This window comes from Mustelus asterias, chromosome 3 (assembly GCF_964213995.1).
Source record: "Mustelus asterias chromosome 3, sMusAst1.hap1.1, whole genome shotgun sequence".
NCBI classification, from domain to species: domain Eukaryota; kingdom Metazoa; phylum Chordata; class Chondrichthyes; order Carcharhiniformes; family Triakidae; genus Mustelus; species Mustelus asterias.
The window spans coordinates 105189778-105212702 of record NC_135803.1 but is presented as its reverse complement, the minus strand read 5'-3'; the positions used below and the strand labels follow the sequence as shown (position 1 = coordinate 105212702).

The following is a 22925-nucleotide window of genomic DNA, read 5'->3' as shown; positions in this document are numbered from 1 at the left end:
CCCAAACTTGAAAAAATCTCAACTGACCCAGAACACAGCCTTCCTGATTTCCACAACACAACTCCCACCATCACCGTGTGGTGGCGATTTCTTCATTTCACTTGTAATGCTGAAGGAGGGGGCACAAACTCTAATTCTGACTTCATGTCCTCTCCTTCAGGATTACCCACCAGAGAAAATCATAGAATCATAGAAACCCTACAGTGCAGAAAGAGGCCATTTGGCCCATCGAGTCTGCACCGACCACAATCCCACCCAGGTCCTACCCCCATATCTCAGGACATTAAGGGGCAATTTTAGCATGGCCAATCAACCTAACCCACACATCTTTGGACTGTGGGAGGAAACCGGAGCACCCGGAGGAAACCCATGCAGACACAAGGAGAATGTGCAAACTCCACACAGACAGTGACCCAAGCCGGGAATCGAACCCAGGTCCCTGGAGCTGTGAAGCAGCAGTGCTAACCACTGTGCTACCGTGCCGCCCATAAAATAAATACCTTTTCCGTACCCTATAGAATCCCTTCACCATTCAACCACCTCCACAACCTTCCGAACTCAAGGTAAATTTATGCTGCCTGGCCCTATAATTTAAATGATGTGGAGATGCCAGCGTTGGACTGGGGTGAACACAGTAAGAGTTTTAACAACACCAGGTTAAAGTCCAACAGGTTTATTTGGTAGCCAACACCATTAGCTTTCGGAGCGCTGCTCCTTCGTCAGATGGAGTGGTAATTTAACCCTTCAAGTCCCGGCATCAGGGTGCTGTATCTGCGCTGCGCCCCCCTCCCAGACTAACACACACTTATCTGACCGTCAGTGGCTCTGGTGGTGAACGCTCTTGTAACATTGCCATTCAAAGGAAGGGACACTGTCAAGTGCTTCCGTGCAAGGAAGCAATTAATAACTCTGGTATCCGTGCCTCGGGAGCCTCCCTGGTTAATTAAGCCACACTGCCTATGTGGAGTAGTGATCGCAGAGAGAGTCAAGTGCACCTCTCAATGAGAGAAGCAGAGAGCACAACAGGACACTACCCTGCACAGACACGCACTTATAATCCTCTGCTGGGAGTCCGGAATTATCCTACTGTGATCATAACATTTTAAAAAAGCGATGAAAGGGATTTTATTCTTTCATTGGTACTGGCAAAGTCATTTATATTAACTGGCTTATTCTGACCTTCAGGTAGAGTTTTACACAAAGAGAGAGTTTGTGTGTGTTGGGGGGGGGGGGGGAGGGATAATCGCCACGTGTGTGTATAGGGTGGGGGCTAATCTGACAGCGTTTCTGTCTCTGAAGTATTAAAGCGGAATTCCAAACGTGTGACTTGCATTTAACTTTCGCCAGTGATCGCACTGTCGGCTGAATGAGAGGAGGGGCGTGTGCCTGGCTCTCCCTCCCTCTCTCCACAAGGAGGGACAGAGTACACCCATGCACTGGAGGAGCTGTCGCTGAGGACCTGGCAAAAGGAGGAGCAGCTAAGAGGAGGGGAGATAGCTCCTGTCCAAAACTCCACACAAGTAGAGAGAGAGAGAGACAGAGCAGGCACTGGGAAGAGGCTGTTTGGTGTGTGTGTACCCGGGGAAAAGGTCGAGAGTGCTGCCAAGCTGGTGACAGCCTCAAACTGTGCGTCTGTGACCCTCACACCCAAAGAGGTTAATTGAGAAGCTCAAGAGCTGGAACTTCTGTTGTTGACCTCTTGGGTTGAGAGGTCAGTCAGGCTGAGACCTGCAAGTCGTTCTGCCCACTCCATCCCTTCTTCTGGCAGCTGCTTTCTCCTCCTGTCACTCAGATTATTTGCACTGGGACAGTGTCAGGCTTTGAAGGATTGCTTTTTGTGACTTGTTGAAATCACTTCTGGAAAGAAGGAATAAGGTGACTGCGCGCCATGTGGATTAAGAGGACCCACCGTTTACCTCCGAGTCCCGGTGGATGTAGATTCAACCTGGGGCTCTGCAGGCTCAGTGCATTCCTCCTTCAAGTCCTGTTGCTGTCTGTCCTTGGGGAAAGACTGACCAGTGCATGGAGACCTTCACAAGCCCGGCTCCGACTCACCTTCTCAGGTAGACTTCCGATTATTTTAGTTTGCTCTCTTGGTTGTGCTCTCTCTCTCTCTCTTCCTGTCCACCTTTCTCACTCTGCTCTTCATCTGTCTCTGCTTCTTACTGTCCTGCTCTCTGTTTCTAGCCCACTCTGTCTCTGTATCAATCCTTGGCTGCACCTCCCTCTCAACCTCCTGGTTGTCTCTTTATTTCCTCTTTCTATGACATCTTTCCCATTCCTTGTGTTTCTTTCTCTCTCTCTGTCTTTTTCTTTAAGTGTCTCTCTCTCCTTCACAAACTCTCATGGAATGCCCCTCAGTTTCTGTCTCTTGCTCCCAGTAGCTGTCTGTCTCATTTTTTTCCATGTCTCTGCTCTGTCTGTCTGCCTGCATCTCTCTTTTGCACTTCCCCCTTGTGTACTGCTTAATCCTGTAAATGTTGTCTCTCTTGGATAGAACATGTAATTTCTATTGCTTTAACATGTGTATCATGGAAAGAAAATGTGTTATAAATGAAAAATGCAGCTTGATACAGTCCCAAATGTTCCCTGTCTGAGAGACACCAATAAATTAATTATATTGGATGTGTTACCTGGTTACGACAGAGTGACGATTCTCTGGTATTACATTAATGTTTGGGGGCTGGTTGCTTCGTGTAAAAGTTAACTCTAATCCTCATTAACCATTATCCAACCAACCTTTTTTTGCAAAGTATATACTTATTTTATAAAATATCTCAAAAACATGACAAAATGTTGCAAAATGGTCATTACAGAAACTATAATCCAGCTAACAATTCGGTGACAATGCCAGTGTTGTCCAAAGAAGGACAACACTTGCAGTTATACAGTGCCTTTTATAACCTCAGAATACCAAAAAGCACTCTGCAATCAGTTAAGTACTTTTTGAAGTGCAGACACTATTGTTACATAAGCACTGCAGGCACTTTGTGCAAAAAAAGGCCCCAACAAATGGCAGTGAGTTAGTGATCAGACAATCTGTCTTAGGCGTGGCTTGAAGGATAAATATAGGCCAGTACACTGGGAGAACTCTCCGAATGTATACTTTCAGAAATATTGTACTTTTTCAAATTCAACCATGGGGTGTAGGTATCGCTGGCAAGGCTGGCATTTATTGACATCTGTAACTACCTGTAAGGTGGTGATGAGCTGTCTTCTTGAACCGCTGCAGTCTGATGCCAATGCATTCTAATCTTGTACAAATATGTTTATAAATTCATCACTGCAAATTACTTCCAGAGCCACCACTGTAGCTACCCGTACTGTACCCTAATGCTCTGCAGCCCAATCTACACAAACTAATTGTTAAACCTATGCCTGTTCAGCTTGTGCTTTTTTAAAAGCATCGTGCAAAAGGTTTACATGTCGACCTTTATGTTTGAATAAAATCCAGTGATAATGTCAAATGATAAACTTGGCAGCACTAAGCATCCAGTGAGGAGCTACACTCAAACGGGCTACAAGTAGAACAGGGAGCTCCGATAATGTAGTGCCAACAGTCCTCTCAAGTGAAGCTCCCCTCTTGGAGCACTGAGGCACCACTCGAGAGTTGCTCCCTGTTGTGCACAATGGGTTAACTGGATAATTCTTGTTAACTCTTGTCTGTTTGTGTTGTTCATGAGGTAGCCAGTGGGGGCATCTGAGACTACATAAATAAAGGGAGGTGAATGACAGATTGTTTTTGTGATCCACTGTGTTTGGAAATCTAATAATGTGGGGAGGCAGAGGGGGGTGGTCTCATGCTAGATCTGTGCCTCTATTGCTGAATCTTAAGGTAATCATAGGCACTTTTGGTAGTCTGATGATAGCAGTGCATGCTCTTCTTTTCAGGTGCTCTGGCAAAGTCTTTCCTCACAACTCCCTGGTGAATAAGAATCACATTCTGATCTGATATGCCTGATCACCCAAGGCCATTGTCCATCTCATTTTCCATTCGTCATGATAACATCTTCATAAACATCATTATTGATCTATTCAAGGCAGCACTGCCTGCTGTTGTGTCTAAGTGACTGCTTTCTAAATTGAAATTTACCAATGATTCGAAAAGAAAGTAAGACCATCAACAGAATCTTTTTCATTCTGGGGATGTGGGCATCACTGTCGAGGTTGGCATTTATTGCCTATCCCTACTTGCCCGTCTGGTTGTACTGGACTACCTCCTTGAACTGAAAATGTTCTCCAATCTTCAGCGATCCTGTTAGGTAGGGAGTTCCTTGATTTCTGACTTTTTGTTTAAATTCTTTAAATTCCTTAAGAAGAAAGGTTGTTTGCAGACTGGAGTATGGCCAGGACAAATTCTTACCGTCCCATATTTCACCCGGTGTCTGTTTTTTAAAATTTTTGTTTTAATTTTCTGTTTTAGTAGTTATGAAAGCATTGGGAGATAGGTTTGGGAAAAGGCTGTTTGACTAACAGTCAAGAATCATCCAATTTCCCACTGGCAGGTGAAGGTAGGGTGCCATGAATGAGATACAGACAATGGGCTACTCGTTTCTGTGAAAGCAGTGAGTTTGGAGATGGGCGTGCTGGTAATTTTGCGTTACTGGCCTTTATGCTCCTGCTTGTGGTCGATTTTCAGTGAGGCTGCTTCTGGAGGTGACTGTTACCCACCCAGTGGTGGATAGCCATTATGACCAATTAAGGCACCAATTGAGGCCAATCATTATCTATCATCTGGAATTTTACAGACAGCAAGCAGGCACCCCGCTGAGATTGAAGCCTGTCATATGGTTAGAGACAGCCTCCCAGTGGCAGGCTGGAACTCTGAGAGACCTCCTTTAATTTCCACCCCCCCCCCCCCGCCCCCCCCCCCCCTACCCCCCCACCCCCACTGTCATTATGCATGCCAGAGGACCACAGCTGTGTAAAGCAGTTTTCCCACCACAATGATCGCCTGGCAACTATGGCCACATGTAAAAAATATTTTCTAAAGTCTCTAGATAGCAACCCTGTCTTGAGGCACCCTCCCATTCCCTCAGCTGCACCCACCTCTCCCAGCGGGGTTGCCAGTCAGTCACCCATAGTCTCAGGTGCTCCCATTGGCCTGCCCTGCTGCAGAGCCCACCCGCTATCCCTGGTTTGGTGGCACTTCCAGAGGCAATCTCTTGAGTGGCTGTCTCCTCGAAAAATCTCCATTAGGATCCCGTAACAGCAACTATTGGGTTCCCACAGCTGGAATTCAACCTGACATCGGGACTGGGACCCTGGAACGAAAATCCAGCCTGAGTATGTGAGAATGTGTGACAGTGAGAGTGACACTACAGCGAAAAACATTTAAACCGACTGTGCACATTGCAGATAGACTATCATAGAATCCCTACAGTGCAGAAGGAGGCCATTTGGCCCATTGAACCTGCACCAGCAACAATTCCACCCATGCCCTATCTCTGTAACTCCATGTATATACCCTGCTAACCCCCTGATATTAAGGGGTAATTTAACACATCCAATCCACCTAACGCACATTTTTGGAGTATGGGAGGAAACCGGAGCACACAGAGAAAACCCACGCAGATATGGGGAGAATGTGCAAACTCCACACAGACAGTGACCCAAGGCCAGAATTGAACCTGGGTCCCTGGTGCTGTGAGGCAGCAGTGCTAACCACTGTGCCACTATACATCACAGCTAACCATGGTATACCATAAATGTTGCTGAATGTGAGGAGAGCAAAATTAACTTTGAAGTTCATTGCAGTAGAGTTATCTCCTCAACTTCTCTTGTGAAGATTTATTTTTATATTCACTAGCCTATCTTAAATCACACAGGTTCAGACAAGACATGTATGTGCCAACATGGTGGAACTTTAAGCAGATCATTCTGGAAAATACTACTCTGGCCTCTTTTGAGGCAGTCACCTCCAATGCAGCAGTAAGATTCATTGTTTGGTATAGTGGGTTAACATAACATCCTTTCCAGCTCTGAGATAGGTCAATTTCAACTTAGACGTGTGGGATGAAAGAATTTTTTTGTTGATGACCTTAAAGATCCTAATTTGAATTAGTATAAAGAGTTGAAACCTGGTGACCAGTGACAGATAACGCAACCTACACCTAAATTAGCATTCTAATTTAGAGCGCCACAATGGATTGGTTGGTGTAGAAAGGCAGATGGTGCCAAGCATAGTCAAAGGCTAAATTACATTGGAAGAAGTGATGGAATTGGAAAGGCAGTTCAGAAATCAGAATGAGTTGAACAAGAAATGTAATTGGGCAGACCAATTAGAGATTAAATTTAAAGCAGACAAGTTTAATGTACTAAGAAGGAAAAATAAGCAACATATATTCCATGAATGGCATGGAAATGATTATGTGTGAAACAGAAAGATTGTTAGAAGTTTTTGTAAGCCATACATGTCCAACAAGCAATCAGCAAACATAAGATGTTGAATGACATTTCCAAAGCAGTAGTACGCAAATTCGTGGAAGGTATTGATTCAATTTTCCATTTCTGTAGTCAGATCACACCTTCAGTGTTTCAAAACACATTGCTGGAGGTTGTTCAGAGAAGGTCCATGGACATTGGTCGCTAAGTGTTAGGGGCTAAATAGATTTGAGTGTTCAGCCAAATATCCTAACTTTTCCCACATTTTGATGTAAGTTCACAGACCTGAATCCCTGTTTACCTCTCCACAAATACTACCAGACCTGCTGAACATTTCCAGCTTTGTCTGTATTATTTCAGATTTCCAGTGTCTGCAGTATTTTAATTTTGTTTAATTCACTGCCACTTCTCTTCTGCCTGTTTGGATGATTTTTGCTTTTCTCCCTTACAGGATTACCATCTGTTTCTTCTACCTTGTTCACCTTCAGAACTTTCTATTTCTCCTCTTGTGCTGGATTGGGTATCTCCCTTTGGCCTTCACAATGAAATATTTTGCCTTTTAATCTAGTCTGCCCTCGATCCTAAAACCGACCTTCCCTTTTGCTCTGCTTCCCACCCTCCCCATCATCCACTTACTCAAAAACTATTACATTTTTAACTTTCAAAGTTCTGATGAAAGGTCCCTGACCTGAAAAATTCACACTGTTTCTCTCTCCACAAATGCTACCAGGCCTGCTGAGTATTTCCGGTATTTCCTGTTCTTATTTCCAATTACCATCATCCATAATATTTGGCTTTTTTTATTACTATTTCCACTGGTTAAGGAGCCTTGAGCTAGGGGACCATGGGCTAAAAATTAGAACCAGACCTTTTAGGAATAAAATAAAGAACCATTTTTGCATGCAAGGCGTGGTAGAAATTTAGAATGTTTTTCTGCAAACAGCATTTGAGGTTGGATAATTGTGAATTTTAAATCTGAGATTGATGGATTTTTGCTAACTTAAGGTATTAACGGATATGGGGCTAATGTGGGTATATGGAGTTAGGTCACAGATCAACCATGAGTAGCAGAACAGGCTCGAGGAGCTAAATAGTCTCCCCCTGTTCCCAGCTCCATTTACCCGTCTTTGCTCCATGTACCTTGATACCCTTCCCCAACTAAAATCTATCAACCTCTGTTTTGAAAATTCCAATTGATTCAGCATCCAGTGTTTTGGTTCCAGATTTCCACTCTTCTGTGTGAAATGGTGTTTCCTGATTTCACTCCCAAATAACTTTGCTTTAATTTTCAGATCTTGCCTCATTCTTCTGGATTCCTGCATGGGAGGAAATGGTTTTAATTTAAATGCCCTGCACCTTTTAAACTCAAGGGAATGTAAATTGAGATTATGTAGCCAGGCCTCATTGTTTGATCCTCCTATTCGGATATAATTTCGCAGAATTAAGGGGAGATGGTGGCATAATGGCAATGTCACTGGACCAGAGACCCAGGCTAATGCTCTGGAATGTTACCATCGTTTATGCCGAAGGGATCTTCCCATCCTGCTGTAGTGAACAGAGATTTGGCTGGGTGTCAAATTCTCCCAACTCGCTGCAGTGGGAGCGTGGCATGAACGGCTGTTAAGGTTGTGCCCAAAGGTTCAAATCCCACCATGGTAGCCTGGTGGAATCTCAATTCAGTTAATAAATCTGGAATTATAAACCTCGTCTAAGTAATGGTGACTCTGAAACGTCAACCGATTGTTGTAAAAACCCATCCGGTTCACTAATGTCCTTTAGGGAGGGAAATCTGTCATCCTTGCTCGTTTTGGCCTGCATGTGACTCCAGTCCCACAGCAATAGTGGTTGACTCTTAACAGTCCTCTAGCCTAGCAAGCTACTCAGTTCAAGGGCAGTTAGGGACTGGCAACATATGCTGGCCTTGCCAGCGATGCTGACATCCAATGAAAGAATTTTAGAAAACAATCTGCTCTTGAATTTTCTTAAGGATGAGATATCTTTTCTGTGGTACAGTGGCCAAAACTGCAGTATTTCAGATGGGGTCTGCCCAAGGCTTTACATAATTTAAAGCATAATTTCCTCAGATTTGTATTCCAATCACCTTGAGATTCTATTAGCCTTTTGACTATATTTTACATCTGTGCACCAATTTTTCGTGAGCTGTGAAAATAGCCATCTGAATCCCTTTACAGTTCCTGGACTTATCATTGAAAAAAAAGTATTTGGATTCAAATTAGATGGCCACACACTTCCCCAAATTCAACTCCATCTGCCACAGTTTTTCTCATTCACTTAATCTATGTCACTTCAAATTACTGTTTCCACCTCCACAACTTACTCTGTCTTCTAAGTTAGTGCTCAAAGGGCTGAGTGGCCTACTCCTGCTCTCAACTTGTATGTATTGTGGGACCGGAAGATTTTGCCCTGAGTATCAGATACTGTTTTCATCTCAGGAAAGTGGGCAGACACACCCCCATGTTGTTATATTCCAGAAAGCCAAATGGTGAAGGTATACAAATCTCTAATCCTTCATCCATGTCATTGACATACATATATATGTAAAGTATATTTGGATCCAGTAAAGTTTACTGGGGGTTAGCACTTGTTATATTCTGACAATACAGAAAACCTTCCCTTTACCCAGCTCACTGAAGCTACTATATTTTTGCTTCTTTCCGGTCACAGGCTTTGCAATGGCATCAGGCACCTGCACAACTTGAGAAAGTAACATGGGTGTCCAGTGATTTCCTTTAAAAATCAATTGGCTGTGTTTGCTCAGAAGCCCACAGGGAATCCCAAACCTGGCTCTCGGTACATTGCTAAAACATGCTGACGATTGCTATCCCTCCCTCCCAGTGTCTTAGGATAAAGAAAGACCATCTATCAAAAAGCCAAAACGTTACTTCAAAGGCCTGTGGAATTGTTGCTTAATTTGTACTGAGCTTGAAACATGATGTTTTGCTTAATGCCTGGGTGAGACAGATTAACCTTAGCAGAGCCAGCTTTTTTTGTAATACCCCCCTTGAGTATTTAAAAGATTGCTGAATACATCACTGTAACAGCAATGACAGACATAGTCTGGGCTGAAGCAATCTTCAGTGATTAATTAAAAATTTGTCTTGTTTTTATGCCCAAGAAATACATGTTAAGAGAGTGCAGCACTCCAAAAAAGGAAAAAAGAAATTTTTCTAACACTTTATCAAGTCTGCACAATCAATGAATTACCTTGGAGTACATGGAAACGTAGCAGTCAATTTGCACAATCAGATCCCACAATGAGTAAATGAGTTGAATGGTAAGTTAAAGTGCATTTTATTAGCATTACTTGAGGAGGAATGTTGGCCAGGACACTGGGAGAATTTTTTGCTGAATAGCCACCTGAATAGGGCATTGGTTAAAAGTTTCTTCTGAAAGATAGCACCATCCAACAATGACCTGTCCACCTAGATTGTATTCTTCAACCCTCGGATGGCACTTGAACCCAGAAGCTAGAGCGCTGAACCCAAATTCCACCTACGGTCTCACCGATGAATGATGAAAATGATATAGGGATGTTCTGATTCTTTTTCTTCACTGGCAGAACATTATGTTCAATCTTTCATTCTTTCCTTGAACGTCGCTCCCTTTTAAACTGCTTTTCATGGAAACTGTATCACGGGAAACGTTCCAGGAACAGGTTCCAGCAATCTGGAATACGTGGAAGGCATAGTGGGATCTATGATGGTGCAAACAATTCCAAATAAAAAGAAACATTATTGATCTTATTCTTTTCCTCCTAAATAAAGTGTCCCATCTCTTGCTACTTTTTACCTTCAGCCATTTACGAATGGCCACAAGATAAAATTTCTCCAGCTCTTCTTCTCTGTGGAGAAATATATTTGCTTCACACTTACACTCTGCCTTTGAGCTCCTCATTTCTGTTTACAACTCTCTTCCCTTTTCTATTTGCTGCCCTCTTTTCCTCAGTGTCTCGCTATTGACTTATTGCACACCTCCCATAAAGTGCCTCCATTTGCTTTGCAGATTGCCCCACTGCTGACCACCATCTTTCCCCTCTGTGACCCAAATCCTCCCTCCTACCATCTCTCTTTGTTATTTGATTTAATTATTCCTTCTTGCCGCCTCTCCCATCTCGTGTGAACCAGATCCTTTATTTTGACCCCTCTTCTCATTAGGAACACTGGACTTAGGAGCAGGAGGAGACCATTCAGCCCCTTGCGCTTTCTCCATCATTCAATAAGATCACAGCTGATCTTGTTTGTATTTCAACTCCACTTTGCCATCTACCCCCCATAACCCTTGACTCCCTTCTCTATCAAAAATCTGTCAAACTCTGCCTGGAATACATTCAATGATCCGGCCTTCACTGCTTTCTGGGGAAGAGAATTCCACAGACTAATGACCCTCTGAGAGAAATAAATTATCCTGACCTCTGTTTTAAATGGCAGACCTCTTATTTTTAAGCTGTGTCCATGATATGATTATTGTATGATCCAAGGTTTCTGTTTTATCACTTCCCCTTCCTACCTGACCCATGTCTCTCCTTGTTATCTGGTTCATCCCTTCCCTTATTACCCCATCCATTATGTTGCCCAGCCCATTGTTCTTATCATCTTCCTTCCATTATAAACTAAAAAGGACATGGCTGGTATGAGTGGGAGGCCAGTATACTGCATTCGGTGTGGGATGTGGGAGTTCCTGGAGACAACTTGCCTCCTGGCAGTCCATATCTGTGCCAGATGCGTGGAACTGCAACTCCTGAAGGATCGTGTAAGGGAGCTGGAGCTGAGGCTCGATGAACTCAGTTTAGTTAGGGAAAATGAGAGATTAATAGATAAAAGTTATAGTCAGGTAGTGACACCAGGGTCAGGAGGGGTAATAGTCAGAAGGTTGATGTGCCAGAAAGTACCCCAGTGGCAGTCTCCCATAAAAGAAAGGGATGGGCAACAGATGGGAGAAAGGAAGGGAGTGAGCAGTCTGTGGAGGGATCCCCTGTGGTTGTCCCCCTCCAAAATAGGTATATTGTTTTGGATTCTGTGAAGGGGGATGACCCTCCAGGGGTAAGCCACGAGGACCAGATCGCCTTCACGGAGACAGGCTCAGGGGTCCGGAAGGGAAAGAAGGGGTTTAGGAGAGTGATAGTGGTGGGGGACGCAATGGTTAGAGGCACGGACAGGCGGTTCTGTGGGAGTGAACGAGAATCCAGGATGATAGTCTGCCTCCCTGGTGCCGGGGTACTGGATGTCTCCGAGAGGGTAGGAAGCATATTTAAAAAGGAAGGTAGTCAAATGGATGTGATTATACACATTGGTGAAAATGATGTAGGTAGGAAGAGCAGGGGGGTCATACGAGAGAAATTCAGGGAGTTGGGTGCTAGGCTAAAAAGTAAGGCCTCCAGGGTAGCAATCTCTGCACTGTTCCCGGTGTCTAGTGCAAGTGAGGCTCGGAACAGGGAGATTCTACAGTTGAATGCGTGGCTAAAGGACTGGTGCAAGAGGGAGGGTTTTAAATTCATAGATAACTGGGAAATCTTCAAGTCAGGATGGCAACTGTACAGAAAGGATGGGTTACACCTTAACTGGAAGGGAGCAAATATCCTGGCTGGGAGTTTTGCTAGAGTGTTTAGGCAGGATTTAAACTAGTGTGGCAGGGGGGTGGGGAACAAAACAGTAGGTCAGTAAATACTGAGGCTGGGGTTGAGCTGGGGGCCAGGGCAAGGCTAGCTAAGAAGAGGAGCACTCTGGAGGAGGATGACCTGAGTGGGCCTGGAGGTCTGGAGTGCATCTGCTTCAATGCGAGGAGCGTAACGGGTAAAACAGACGAACTTAGGGCCTTAATGCTTATGCGGAATTTGGATGTGGTTGCGGTGACGGAAACTTGGTTAAAAGAAGGACAGGACTGGCAGCTGAATATTCCGGGGTATAAGTGTTTTAGGCGAGACAGAGGAGGGGCTAAAAAAGGTGGGGGAGTAGCGATATTAGTTAAGGAGCATATTACCGCGGTGCAGAGGGTAGACAACTTAGAGGGGTCATGTACTGAGTCGCTGTGGGTGGAACTCAGAAACAGGAAGGGTGCAGTCACTATGCTGGGGGTGTACTACAGACCACCCAACAGCCCACGGGAAGTGGAGGAAAGGATATGTCAGGAGATTCTGGATAGGTGCAGAAAAAATAGGGTTGTTGTAGTGGGGGACTTTAATTTCCCTGGCACAGACTGGAAAGTGCTTAGAGCTGGGGGTCCGGACGGGGAGGAATTTGTAAAATGCGTACTGGAAGGTTCTTTGGAACAGTATGTAGATAGCCCGACTAGAGAGGGGGCTATACTGGACCTAGTTCTGGGAAATGAGCCCGGTCAGGTCGTCAAAGTTTCGGTAGGGGAACATGTGGCAAATAGTGACCACAACTCTGTTAACTTTAAGAAAGTAATGGACAAGGATGAGTGCTGTCCTATGGGCAGGGTGCTAAATTGGGGGAAGGCTAACTATAGCCGGATTAGGCAGGAATTGGTGGATGTTGATTGGGAGAGGATGTTCGAGGGTAAGTCCGCGTCTGGCATGTGGGAGTTTTTTAAGGAACTATTGATAAGGCTGCAGGATAGGCATGTGCCTGTAAAAAGGAAAGATAGGAAAGGTAGGATTCGAGAGCCGTGGATAACCAGGGAAATTGAGGAACTGATTAAAATGAAAAGGGAGGCGTATGTTAAGTCCAGGCAACAGAAAACAGATGGAGCTCTGGAGGAATACAGAGAGAGTAGGAAAGAACTCAAACGGGGGGTTAGAAGGGCAAAAAGAGGTCACGAGATGTTCTTGGCAGGCAGGATTAAGGAGAATCCTAAGGCATTCTATTCATACGTTAGGAACAAAAGAGTTGTCAGGGCGAAAATCGGACCTCTCAGGGACAAAGGAGGGGAATTATGCTTAGAACCCAAGGGAATAGGGGAGATCCTAAATGAATACTTTGCATCGGTATTCACGAAGGAGAGGGGCGTGTTAACCGGGAGTGTCTCGGAGGGAGGTGTTGACCCGTTAGAGAAAATCTCCATTACAAGAGAGGAAGTGTTAGGTTTTTTAGGGAACATTAAAACTGACAAAGCCCCAGGGCCTGATGGCATCTATCCTTGACTGCTCAGGGAGACGAGAGGTGAAATTGCTGGGCCTCTGACGGAAATCTTTGTCGCTTCTTTGGACACGGGTGAGGTCCCTGAGGATTGGAGGATAGCGAATGTGGTCCCGTTGTTTAAGAAGGGTAGCAGGGATAACCCAGGAAATTATAGGTCGGTGAGCTTGACGTCCGTGGTAGGGAAGTTGTTGGAGAAGATTCTTAGAGACAGGATGTATGTGCATTTAGAACGGAACAATCTCATTAGTGACAGACAGCATGGTTTTGTAAGAGGGAGGTCGTGCCTTACAAATTTGGTGGAGTTTTTTGAGGAAGTGACAAAAACGGTTGACGAAGGAAGGGCCGTGGATGTCGTCTATATGGATTTCAGTAAGGCATTTGACAAAGTCCCACATGGCAGGTTGGTTAAGAAGGTTAAGGCTCATGGGATACAAGGAGAAGTGGCTAGATGGGTGGAGAACTGGCTTGGCCATAGGAGACAGAGGGTAGCGGTCGAAGGGTCTTTTTCCGGCTGGAGGTCTGTGACCAGTGTTGTTCCGCAGGGCTCTGTACTGGGACCTCTGCTATTTGTGATATATATAAATGATTTGGAAGAAGGTGTAACTGATGTAATCAGCAAGTTTGCGGATGACACGAAGATGGCTGGACTTGCGGATAGCGAAGAGCATTGTCGGGCAATACAACAGGATATAGATAGGCTGGAAAATTGGGCGGAGAGGTGGCAGATGGAGTTTAATCCAGATAAATGCGAAGTGATGCATTTTGGAAGAAATAATGTAGGGAGGAGTTATACAATAAATGGCAGAGCCATCAAGAGTATAGAAACCCAGAGGGACCTAGGTGTGCAAGTCCACAAATCCTTGAAGGTGGCAACACAGGTGGAGAAAGTGGTGAAGAAGGCATATGGTATGCTTGCCTTTATAGGACGGGGTATAGAGTATAAAAGCTGGAGTCTGATGATGCAGCTGTACAGAACGCTGGTTAGGCCACATTTGGAGTACTGCGTCCAGTTCTGGTCGCCGCACTACCAGAAAGACGTGGAGGCGTTAGAGAGAGTGCAGAGAAGGTTTACCAGGATGTTGTCTGGTATGGAGGGTCTTAGCTATGAGGAGAGATTGGGTAAACTGGGGTTGTTCTCCCTGGAAAGACGGAGAATGAGGGGAGATCTAATAGAGGTGTACAAGATTATGAAGGGGATAGATAGGGTGAACGGTGGGAAGCTTTTTCCCAGATCAGAAGTGACGTTCACGAGGGGTCACGGGCTCAAGGTGAGAGGGGCGAAGTATAACTCCGATATTAGAAACATAGAAACATAGAAACCCTACAGTACAGAAAGAGGCCATTCGGCCCATCGAGTCTGCACCGACCACAATCCCACCCAGGCCCTACCCCCATATCCTTACATATTTACCCACTAATCCCTCTAACCTACGCATTCCAGGACACTAAGGGCAATTTTTAGCACGGCCAATCAACCTAACCCGCACATTTTTGGACTGTGGGAGGAAACCGGAGCACCCGGAGGAAACCCACGCAAACACGAGGAGAATGTGCAAACCCCACACAGACAGTGACCCAAGCCGGGAATCGAACCCAGGTCCCTGTAGCTGTGAAGCAGCAGTGCTAACCACTGTGCTACCGTGCCGCCCCATTAGAGTGATGTTTTTTACACAGAGGGTGGTGGGGGCCTGGAATGCGCTGCCAAGCAGGGTGGTGGAGGCAGGCATGCTGACATCGTTTAAGACTTACCTGGATAGTCACATGAGCAGCCTGGGAATGGAGGGATACAAACGATTGGTCTAGTTGGACCAAGGAGCGGCACAGGCTTGGAGGGCCGAAGGGCCTGTTTCCTGTGCTGTACTGTTCTTTGTTCTTTGTTCTTTATTATCTCAGGGTCTCCCAAACATTTCCAACCGCAAAACCTTTTTGACCTCCCAAGAGTACTAAGGGAAACCCTGAGAAACATCCTGATTATCTTGAAGAATGAACCATAAAAAATGATTATTATTTTGCAATAGGTACAAATTTACAAAAACAAAACTTAAAACATGTTTCTATGTCTTATGTCATCTTGAAACAAAAAGAAAATTTTATTCAACAAATACTTTGAAGTCTTATCTTCATTTTATTATTTTTAATGGGAGCATCCATTCACATACACTCCCTCACCCACACTCACCCACTCTCACCAATTTACACACTCACACCCTCACCTTTGAGAACCTCTGAATTATCTCATTTTTCCATTCACTTTCCCTCCCATTATCTGATCCATTGCCTTCCTCTGTCTGCCATCTCTTCATGTGTTGTTTTTTTTTCTTTCTCTCCCTCATTGCCCAAGATAGGATCCTGAGGGGACTTGATATGGTAAATACTGGGAGGATGTTTCCCCTTGTGGGGGAGAATAGAATTAGGGGACAAAGTTTAAGAATGAGAAGTCTCCTTTTTAAGACTGAGATGAGGAGAATTTTTTGCTTTCAAAGAGTAATTAGTCTGTGTAATACTCTTTCTCAGAGAACAATGGGGACTGGGTTATTAAATTTATTCAAGGCAAAGTTAGCTGGTTTTTTGCTAGGAAGGGTATTAAGGGTTATGGGGGTAGGGCAGAAAGGGAAGTGGAGTTGAGACCATAACCAGATCAGCCATGAGCATTTATGTAGCCTTTTAAACATAGCACAGAGCAAGGCAATTCACAGTAACATTATCAGACAAAATCTGACATTGAACCAAAAAAGGAAACGTCAGCACAAGCGACCAAAGAGGCAAGTTTTAAGCAGCATCTTAAAGGAGGAGAGAGAGGCACAGAAGTTTGGGGAGAATATACCAGAGTTTAGGACTTAGACAGCTGAAGGCACAACTACCAATGGTTGGATGAAGGAATTGCGGAATTTGCAAAAGACCAGAGTTAGAGCAATGCATGTCTCTCAGAGAATGTCTTGGACGTGGAAAACCAGCCAAAAGTCCATTGACTTCAGTGGGATCGGAAAATTCCGGCCAGGGAGTGCAGAGGGCCATGGGGTGATTTGAACATCAGCATAACAATTAAAAAATTGACGCATTGCTGAACCGGGAACCAATGTAGGTCAGCAAACATAGGACTGTTGGGTGAAAATACCTCCACTCTTTAAACAGCAGATTGCCCCTCTCTTCTTTCTGGGAATGTTGGAGTTGTGAAGTACCGTGTCATGGATAATCTTTGCGTGACTTGTCAAAGTGATGGGAGGATTACAGGTGAAGCTAAAATTGCTCTCAGTTGACATCTGAGCATTCATGTTTTCCAAAAGGGGTCACCAGAGATCAATCAATAGACAGTGTCTCACAGAAATTTCTCCCCTCCCGAGCTCCATGTCACCAGTTCTGCTCCAAATGAAATATATTAGCTTAGGGCAAACCGGGAGTTAAATCTGAGCCTTCTTGGCCTACTGAACCACAATATGGTAAAAAAAGAACTTTAATTTATATAGCACCTGTCATGACCTCTGGACATCTTTAAAGGTGCTTTACAGCCAGACACTAGCCTGTGTTGCAGTGTAATGGTCTCAGCTGTGGCTCATATGGTAGCATCCTTGCTTCTGAGTCAGTAGCTTTGAATTCAACACGTACTCCAGGACTTTAGCACAAGAATCCTGGCTAACACTCCAGTGCTGCACTGTCAGAGGTGCCGTCTTTTGGATGAGACGGTAAACCAAGGCTCAGTCGGCCCTCCATGGTTGATGGGATCTTGCTGTGCACAAAATTTTCTACATCACAACAATGACACATCTCAAGAAGTGCTTCATTGGCTGTGTAGCACTTTGGGTTGTCTTGTGGTCTGAAGGGTACTGTATAAATGGAAGGCATGCTTTCAGAAACACTGCAACCTGGTGCCTTCTAATGGACAAGCATGGATTCAGTGTGGTAGCTGTAATGCCACCAATATTAAAGGACATTGGCTCTGCATAGGCGCCTTTGGCAAATATTTCCCTTCTCCTTCGTAGGGAAGGAAAAAGCCAGAAAAATCACGTGCCAATTTTTTGTCAGAATGAAGTTAAGCACAAAGGATATAATATTGCATTTTTAAAAATCTTTTACGGCTCAAGGGTAATTTGTTGTCATCACCCGTCCAATTTTTATTCCATTCATATCAACAGTTGGGTTCTATAACAAATGGATTATCTGCTCTGTCAAGTTACTGCTTGTGGTGTTAAGATGAAGATTTACCCCACTGTGTCGTGTCTTGTGGATGAGTGTTAATCAAGGCTCCGGCTACATTCTCAGGCAAATGTAAAACATCCCATAGCACTAATTCAATGACAAACAGGGGAATTTTCCCCAGTGTCCTGGCCAATGTTTATCCATCAACCAACATCACTTAAAAAATGATATACACACACATAAGAACATAAAAATTAGGAGGAAAATTTGGCCACTCAGCCCTTCAAACCTGCTCCACCATTCAATAAGGTCATGGCTGATCTGATTGTAACCTCCCACCTACCCCTGATAACCTTTTGCCTCCTTGTTTATCAAGAATCTATCTACCTCTGCCTTAGAAATATTAAGAAACTCTGCTCCCACTGCCTTTTGAGGAAGAGAGTTCCAAAGACTCACTACCCTCTGAGAGAGAAAAAAGTCTCCTCATCTCTGTCTTAAATGAATGATCCCTTATTTTTAATCATTATTGGATTTGGTCATTATAACATTGTTGTTCGTGGGACTTGCTGTGTGATGATCGGCTGCTGTATCTCCTACATTACAACAAAATCCCCTTGACTGGCTTACTGGGATGTCTTGAGGCGTTGTTTAAATGCAGGTTCATTCTTTTTATCGGACCATTGGAATTAGTGACATTCTCCAAACATCTAACCCCCTGTTTAGACTATCACGTTTGTCAGTAATGCTTAGTGGGGCCGTTGAGCAGAAATGTGAATGTAAGGTTAAAGTATACAGAGAGTGAAATTTTAAATGTGCATTACTGATGTTGTTTAAAAGGGTGTCTCATCAAGCCTGATAACTATAAACAGCCCAAACCACTCAACAGCCCATTTGCTGTTCAGAATAAAACACGTTTCCACCCTCTGCATCTCTAAGATCGAGATCTGTCTTCTGTGTTTGTTTTTCATTTCTTGTACAAGTCTTTTATTGTTTGGGTCACAGGCCATTAGGCTGAATGTATCAGTAGGCACTTGGCCAAATGAGGCAAGTTACTGTAAATAATTGAGCAGTGTATTCATTACCTGCTGTCATCGGAATGAAGACATTTCTTAATCTGACTAAAAGTCGCGAAAGAGAAATGATTTATGGGCCACCTAATGCAAAATTCCATTTTCCCACCGATTGAATAGCACACAGCCCCCCCACCACGTCAACATGCCCTTGGGTACCCTCAGTCTTTTGAAACTCTCTTCTGATTTGTCAGGTGGAAGTTTGTGGGAGAGGGAAACAAATCAAGGGACCAAAATATAAAACTTTCTACATCACTCTGCATTGCGGGAGGGTATATCTGTTGTTTGTCTGTGTGTGGTAACTTCTTTAGATGAGCTTTCACTCAGGACTTTTGACATTGACGTGCGACCTGTGGTCTCACCCTTCCTGCTGAGTTAGGATGTTGTAGATTCATGACTTCTAGAGAATGTACAGCACAGAAACAGGACAAGGATATTGTAGGTTCATGACTTATGTAGAATGTACAACACAGAAACAAGACCTTTAGCCCAATTGCCTTCTGCTCCACATAAACCTCTTTTTTTATATTGTACCTTGCACGTGTTGAAATGTACGTCAAATAATATATTTTTTTGCGTTCGACCCACCGTTCTTATGCAGTGCAGATGCAGCAGTAAGTCTGCACGCAGAGAAGTTTCACAAACATGAAATAAATTAGTGCTTAATCTATTTTGATGATATAGGTTGAGGGAGGAATATTGACCAGGACACAAGGGGACCTGCTGTGCTCCCTTGATGGTGTCACGGATTCTTCCATGCCAGTCAGCTAACGACATTTCATCTGAGGGACAACACCTCCGATCATTGCCGTGCTCCCTTAGTACTGCGCTGAACTGTCAGCCTAAGTTATAAGTTTAAGACCTCTTAAGTAAGGCTCGACCTTTTGACTTCGAAGTGAGTGTGCAGCCCCTGGGCCGAGCTGACGTTCACGTGATGGCGAAGATGTGTTGCAAAACACCCATTATCTGCTTCCATGAGCTGCATGGTGCCATAACACACCCCCAGCGACAGTGGTTCCCAAAGGGTGCGGCGCGCCACACTGGTGCGGCAAGAGAGGATGGCAAGTGTGGCGGGAAGATTCAAGGACAATCAAAGAAACATTTAAACATGGTTTAAACAAGCATTGTTTTATACTTTCTGGATGTCCCATGATCATATTATAAAGTAGTTGTGTTCTATGTTACGAATCAAGCACTGCTAGGAGTTGTTTTTTTTTTGAATGTATTTCTTAATCAATAAAAAATTTGGTGTGGCGCGAGCAAATTTTTATTCCGAAAGTGCGGCCCAGTGAAAAAAGTTTGGGAACCACTGCCGCCCAGCAGGAGACAGACAGAATCTCTTCCATGAAAGCTGGTCCCTTTTAACAAGTGAGAACTTTGTTAGAATGCCCTGAATTCAGGATCTCCATTCTGTTGAATGTCCCAATTCTTTTTGTGAATTTGCATATTCCACTGTGTCCGCTGGGCCTGGGTCAATAGCTCAGTCTTATTATAATAATTGGCAATTTATATCAGTTGGCTTGTTTATATCAGTTGAAGAGGGGTGGTGGGTCAATGTTGTGTCTTTAGTCAAATCATAGTGCCAAATAGTGAGTCATATTAAGACAGCATTTCAAAACTGCAAATATTGAAGTTATGTCAAGTGTTGTGCAAGATGGAATGACAGCTGAGCATGTACTGATGACTTGCTGACCCAAAAAGTTAGGGAGGTGGCGGCCCAAGTAATTTGGAGCATTCACTCTGCCCTGTTAGTAATTCGATGCTAAACAATGCAGGCAGTCAGTGCTTTCTGCCAGTTTGTGACAGAGGGCTGTATCAATCTGAGGTCACTAAATGGTGCAAACGAACCAGTTTCACACTGGTTTTCCGCACTGGTCATTCCGAGATTGGGATGAAGGATTTACTTGCCACTCTGCGCTCTTTCACAACACTGATCAGTTACGAGTTCTAGGCTCCCACTTGGGACTGGAGTTTTAACGCAGTATTTATTCTGTATCACTGCTGTGAATGAATCAACTCATCCAGGTTAAAGAGATGTGTATTGTCAGGACTGTCTGGAGACAATACACATCTCTTTAACCTGTGCTTAATGCTCCCTCCACCCACATTGTCTGTATCTTTAAGATCTGGTTGGTTGTAGGGATTCGCATTCTAATCAGTATTCTGTAACTTGATTTTGTGTCTCTTTGCCCTGTTTGAGAGCACATTTCCACTCCATCTGACGAAGGAGCAGCGCTCTGAAAGCTAATGGTATTTGCTACCAAATAAACCTGTTGGACTTTAACCTGGTGTTGTTAAAACTCTTACTGTGCACATGCGATGCCAGAGGGAATGATAGAATCATAGAATTCCTACAGTGCAGAAGGAGGCCATTTGGCCCTTCGAATCTGCACCGACGCCATTTAGAGCATCTTATCCAGGCCTACCCCCCCCCCCCCCTTGCCCAATCGCGGTAACCCCACATATTTACCCTGCTAATCCCCACAACCTACGCATCGTGGGCCACTAAGGGGCAATTTAACATGGCCGATCCACCTAACCTGCACATCTTTGGACTGTGGGAGGAAACTGGAGCACCCGGAGGAAATGCACGCAGGCACGGGGAGAACGTGCAAACTGCACACAGTCACCCAAGCTGGAATCGAATCTGGGTCCCTGGCGCTGTGAGGCAGCAGTGCTAAAACTGTGACACTGCCACCCATTGATAGGACTGAAGGTGTGTGGGACAGATATGAACTGAGATTATCAAATGCGCCACAGGACACAACGCTTTCTGTAATCACTGGAGTGAATATTGTAATTGCCAGAGAACAGTTGGCCAGGTATGAAAGGAATGGACATTTGGGATGGGTAAAGATTCTAGATCAGGAATGAATTTTTTTTTTTGAAAGGTTAAACGAGTTGAGTCCATGAAAGGGTAAATGGCACCGAGTCTGTGGAAGAGTGGATGATGGGCTGAATCTCATTTTCTTGTGCTTTGTAATTTTATCTTATTATGCGGTAATATAGGAACTAATGACTAGTCTTTTTGGTAAGAGGTCAAACAGTTAAACTTGGGAGGTAACCGCTCGTCTCTAATCTGTAACATCAGTTTACGTTTATGTCATTCCTTTTGATTTAGCAAACTATTCCAAATTGCTTCACACTTGGGTACTGAGGACTGTTTTTAATGAGCTCAGCCCCAGTCTGCATCTGATACTTTGCATAGGCACACTTTGAGTAACCTCACATCATTCCACAAACCCAGCCTGGCCTGCTTTTAGTGACCTTCAACCCTTCTGCTTTTGATGTTCTCCCAGCTGCCAGTTACCTCCTTCCATAGACAGTAACCCTGAAAAGTGATACTTAGCCAGGATCTCAATCAAGTTACAGTTTTACAGTGTTGGAAACATAAAGTGAAGAAGCAAAGAATTGTACAAAAAAAAGCCGTTCAAGAAAACTAAATGAGAAGCGCAAATTAGCGGTGGGGTTTAACACAGGTACTAAAAAAGATGAGGGTTTCTGAGAATAAATAAGCAGAAACTGTTTCCCCACTTACAGGAGGGTCGGTAACCGAAGGAGACAAATATATAATAATTGGCAAAAAAAACAGGGGGAGATGAGTTTTTGTTCTGCAGTGAGTCATGATCTGGAATGTACTGCTGAAAGATTACTTTCAAAAGGGATTGGATATCTATTTAAGTTTATTTATTAGTGTCACAAGTAGGCTTACATTGACACTGCAATGAAGTTACTGTGAAAATCCCCTAGTCGCCACACTCCGGTGGCTGTTCGGGTACACTGAGGGACAATTTAGCATGGCCCATGCATGTAACCAGCACGTCTTTCAGACTGTGGGAGGAAACCAGAGCACCCGGAGGGAACCCACGCAGACACGGAGAGAATGCGCAGACTCCACACAAATAGTGACCCAAGCTGGGAATTGAACCCGGATCCCTGGTGCTGTACACGACAAGGGAAAAAGTTACAAATTATATGAGGAGGTGATGGTCTAGTGGTATTATCACTAGACTATTAATCCAGAAATGCAGCTAATGTTCTGGGGACCCAGGTTCGATTCCCACGGCAGATGGTGGAATTTGAATTCAATATCTACTGATTACCGTGAGGCCATTGTTGATTGTCAGAAAAACCCATCTGGTTCACTAATGTCCTTTTTAGGAAGGAAATCTGCCATCCTTATCTGGTCTCCAGGTCCAGAGTTACAACAATGTGGTTA

The 22925-nt window shown here is 44.2% G+C and overlaps 1 protein-coding gene across 1 annotated transcript in view; it reads left to right on the top strand.

Moving 5' to 3' along the window:
- Positions 1 to 1396: 1396 nt before the first annotated feature.
- Positions 1397 to 22925, top strand: part of sema3h (sema domain, immunoglobulin domain (Ig), short basic domain, secreted, (semaphorin) 3H) — a 171522-nt gene continuing 149993 nt past the window's right edge. Inside the window, exon 1 of the mRNA XM_078209416.1 lies at positions 1397 to 2063. Coding sequence (XP_078065542.1) covers positions 1889 to 2063 — 175 coding nt within the window. The 5' untranslated portion in view covers positions 1397 to 1888. The remainder of the gene's footprint in view (positions 2064 to 22925) is intronic.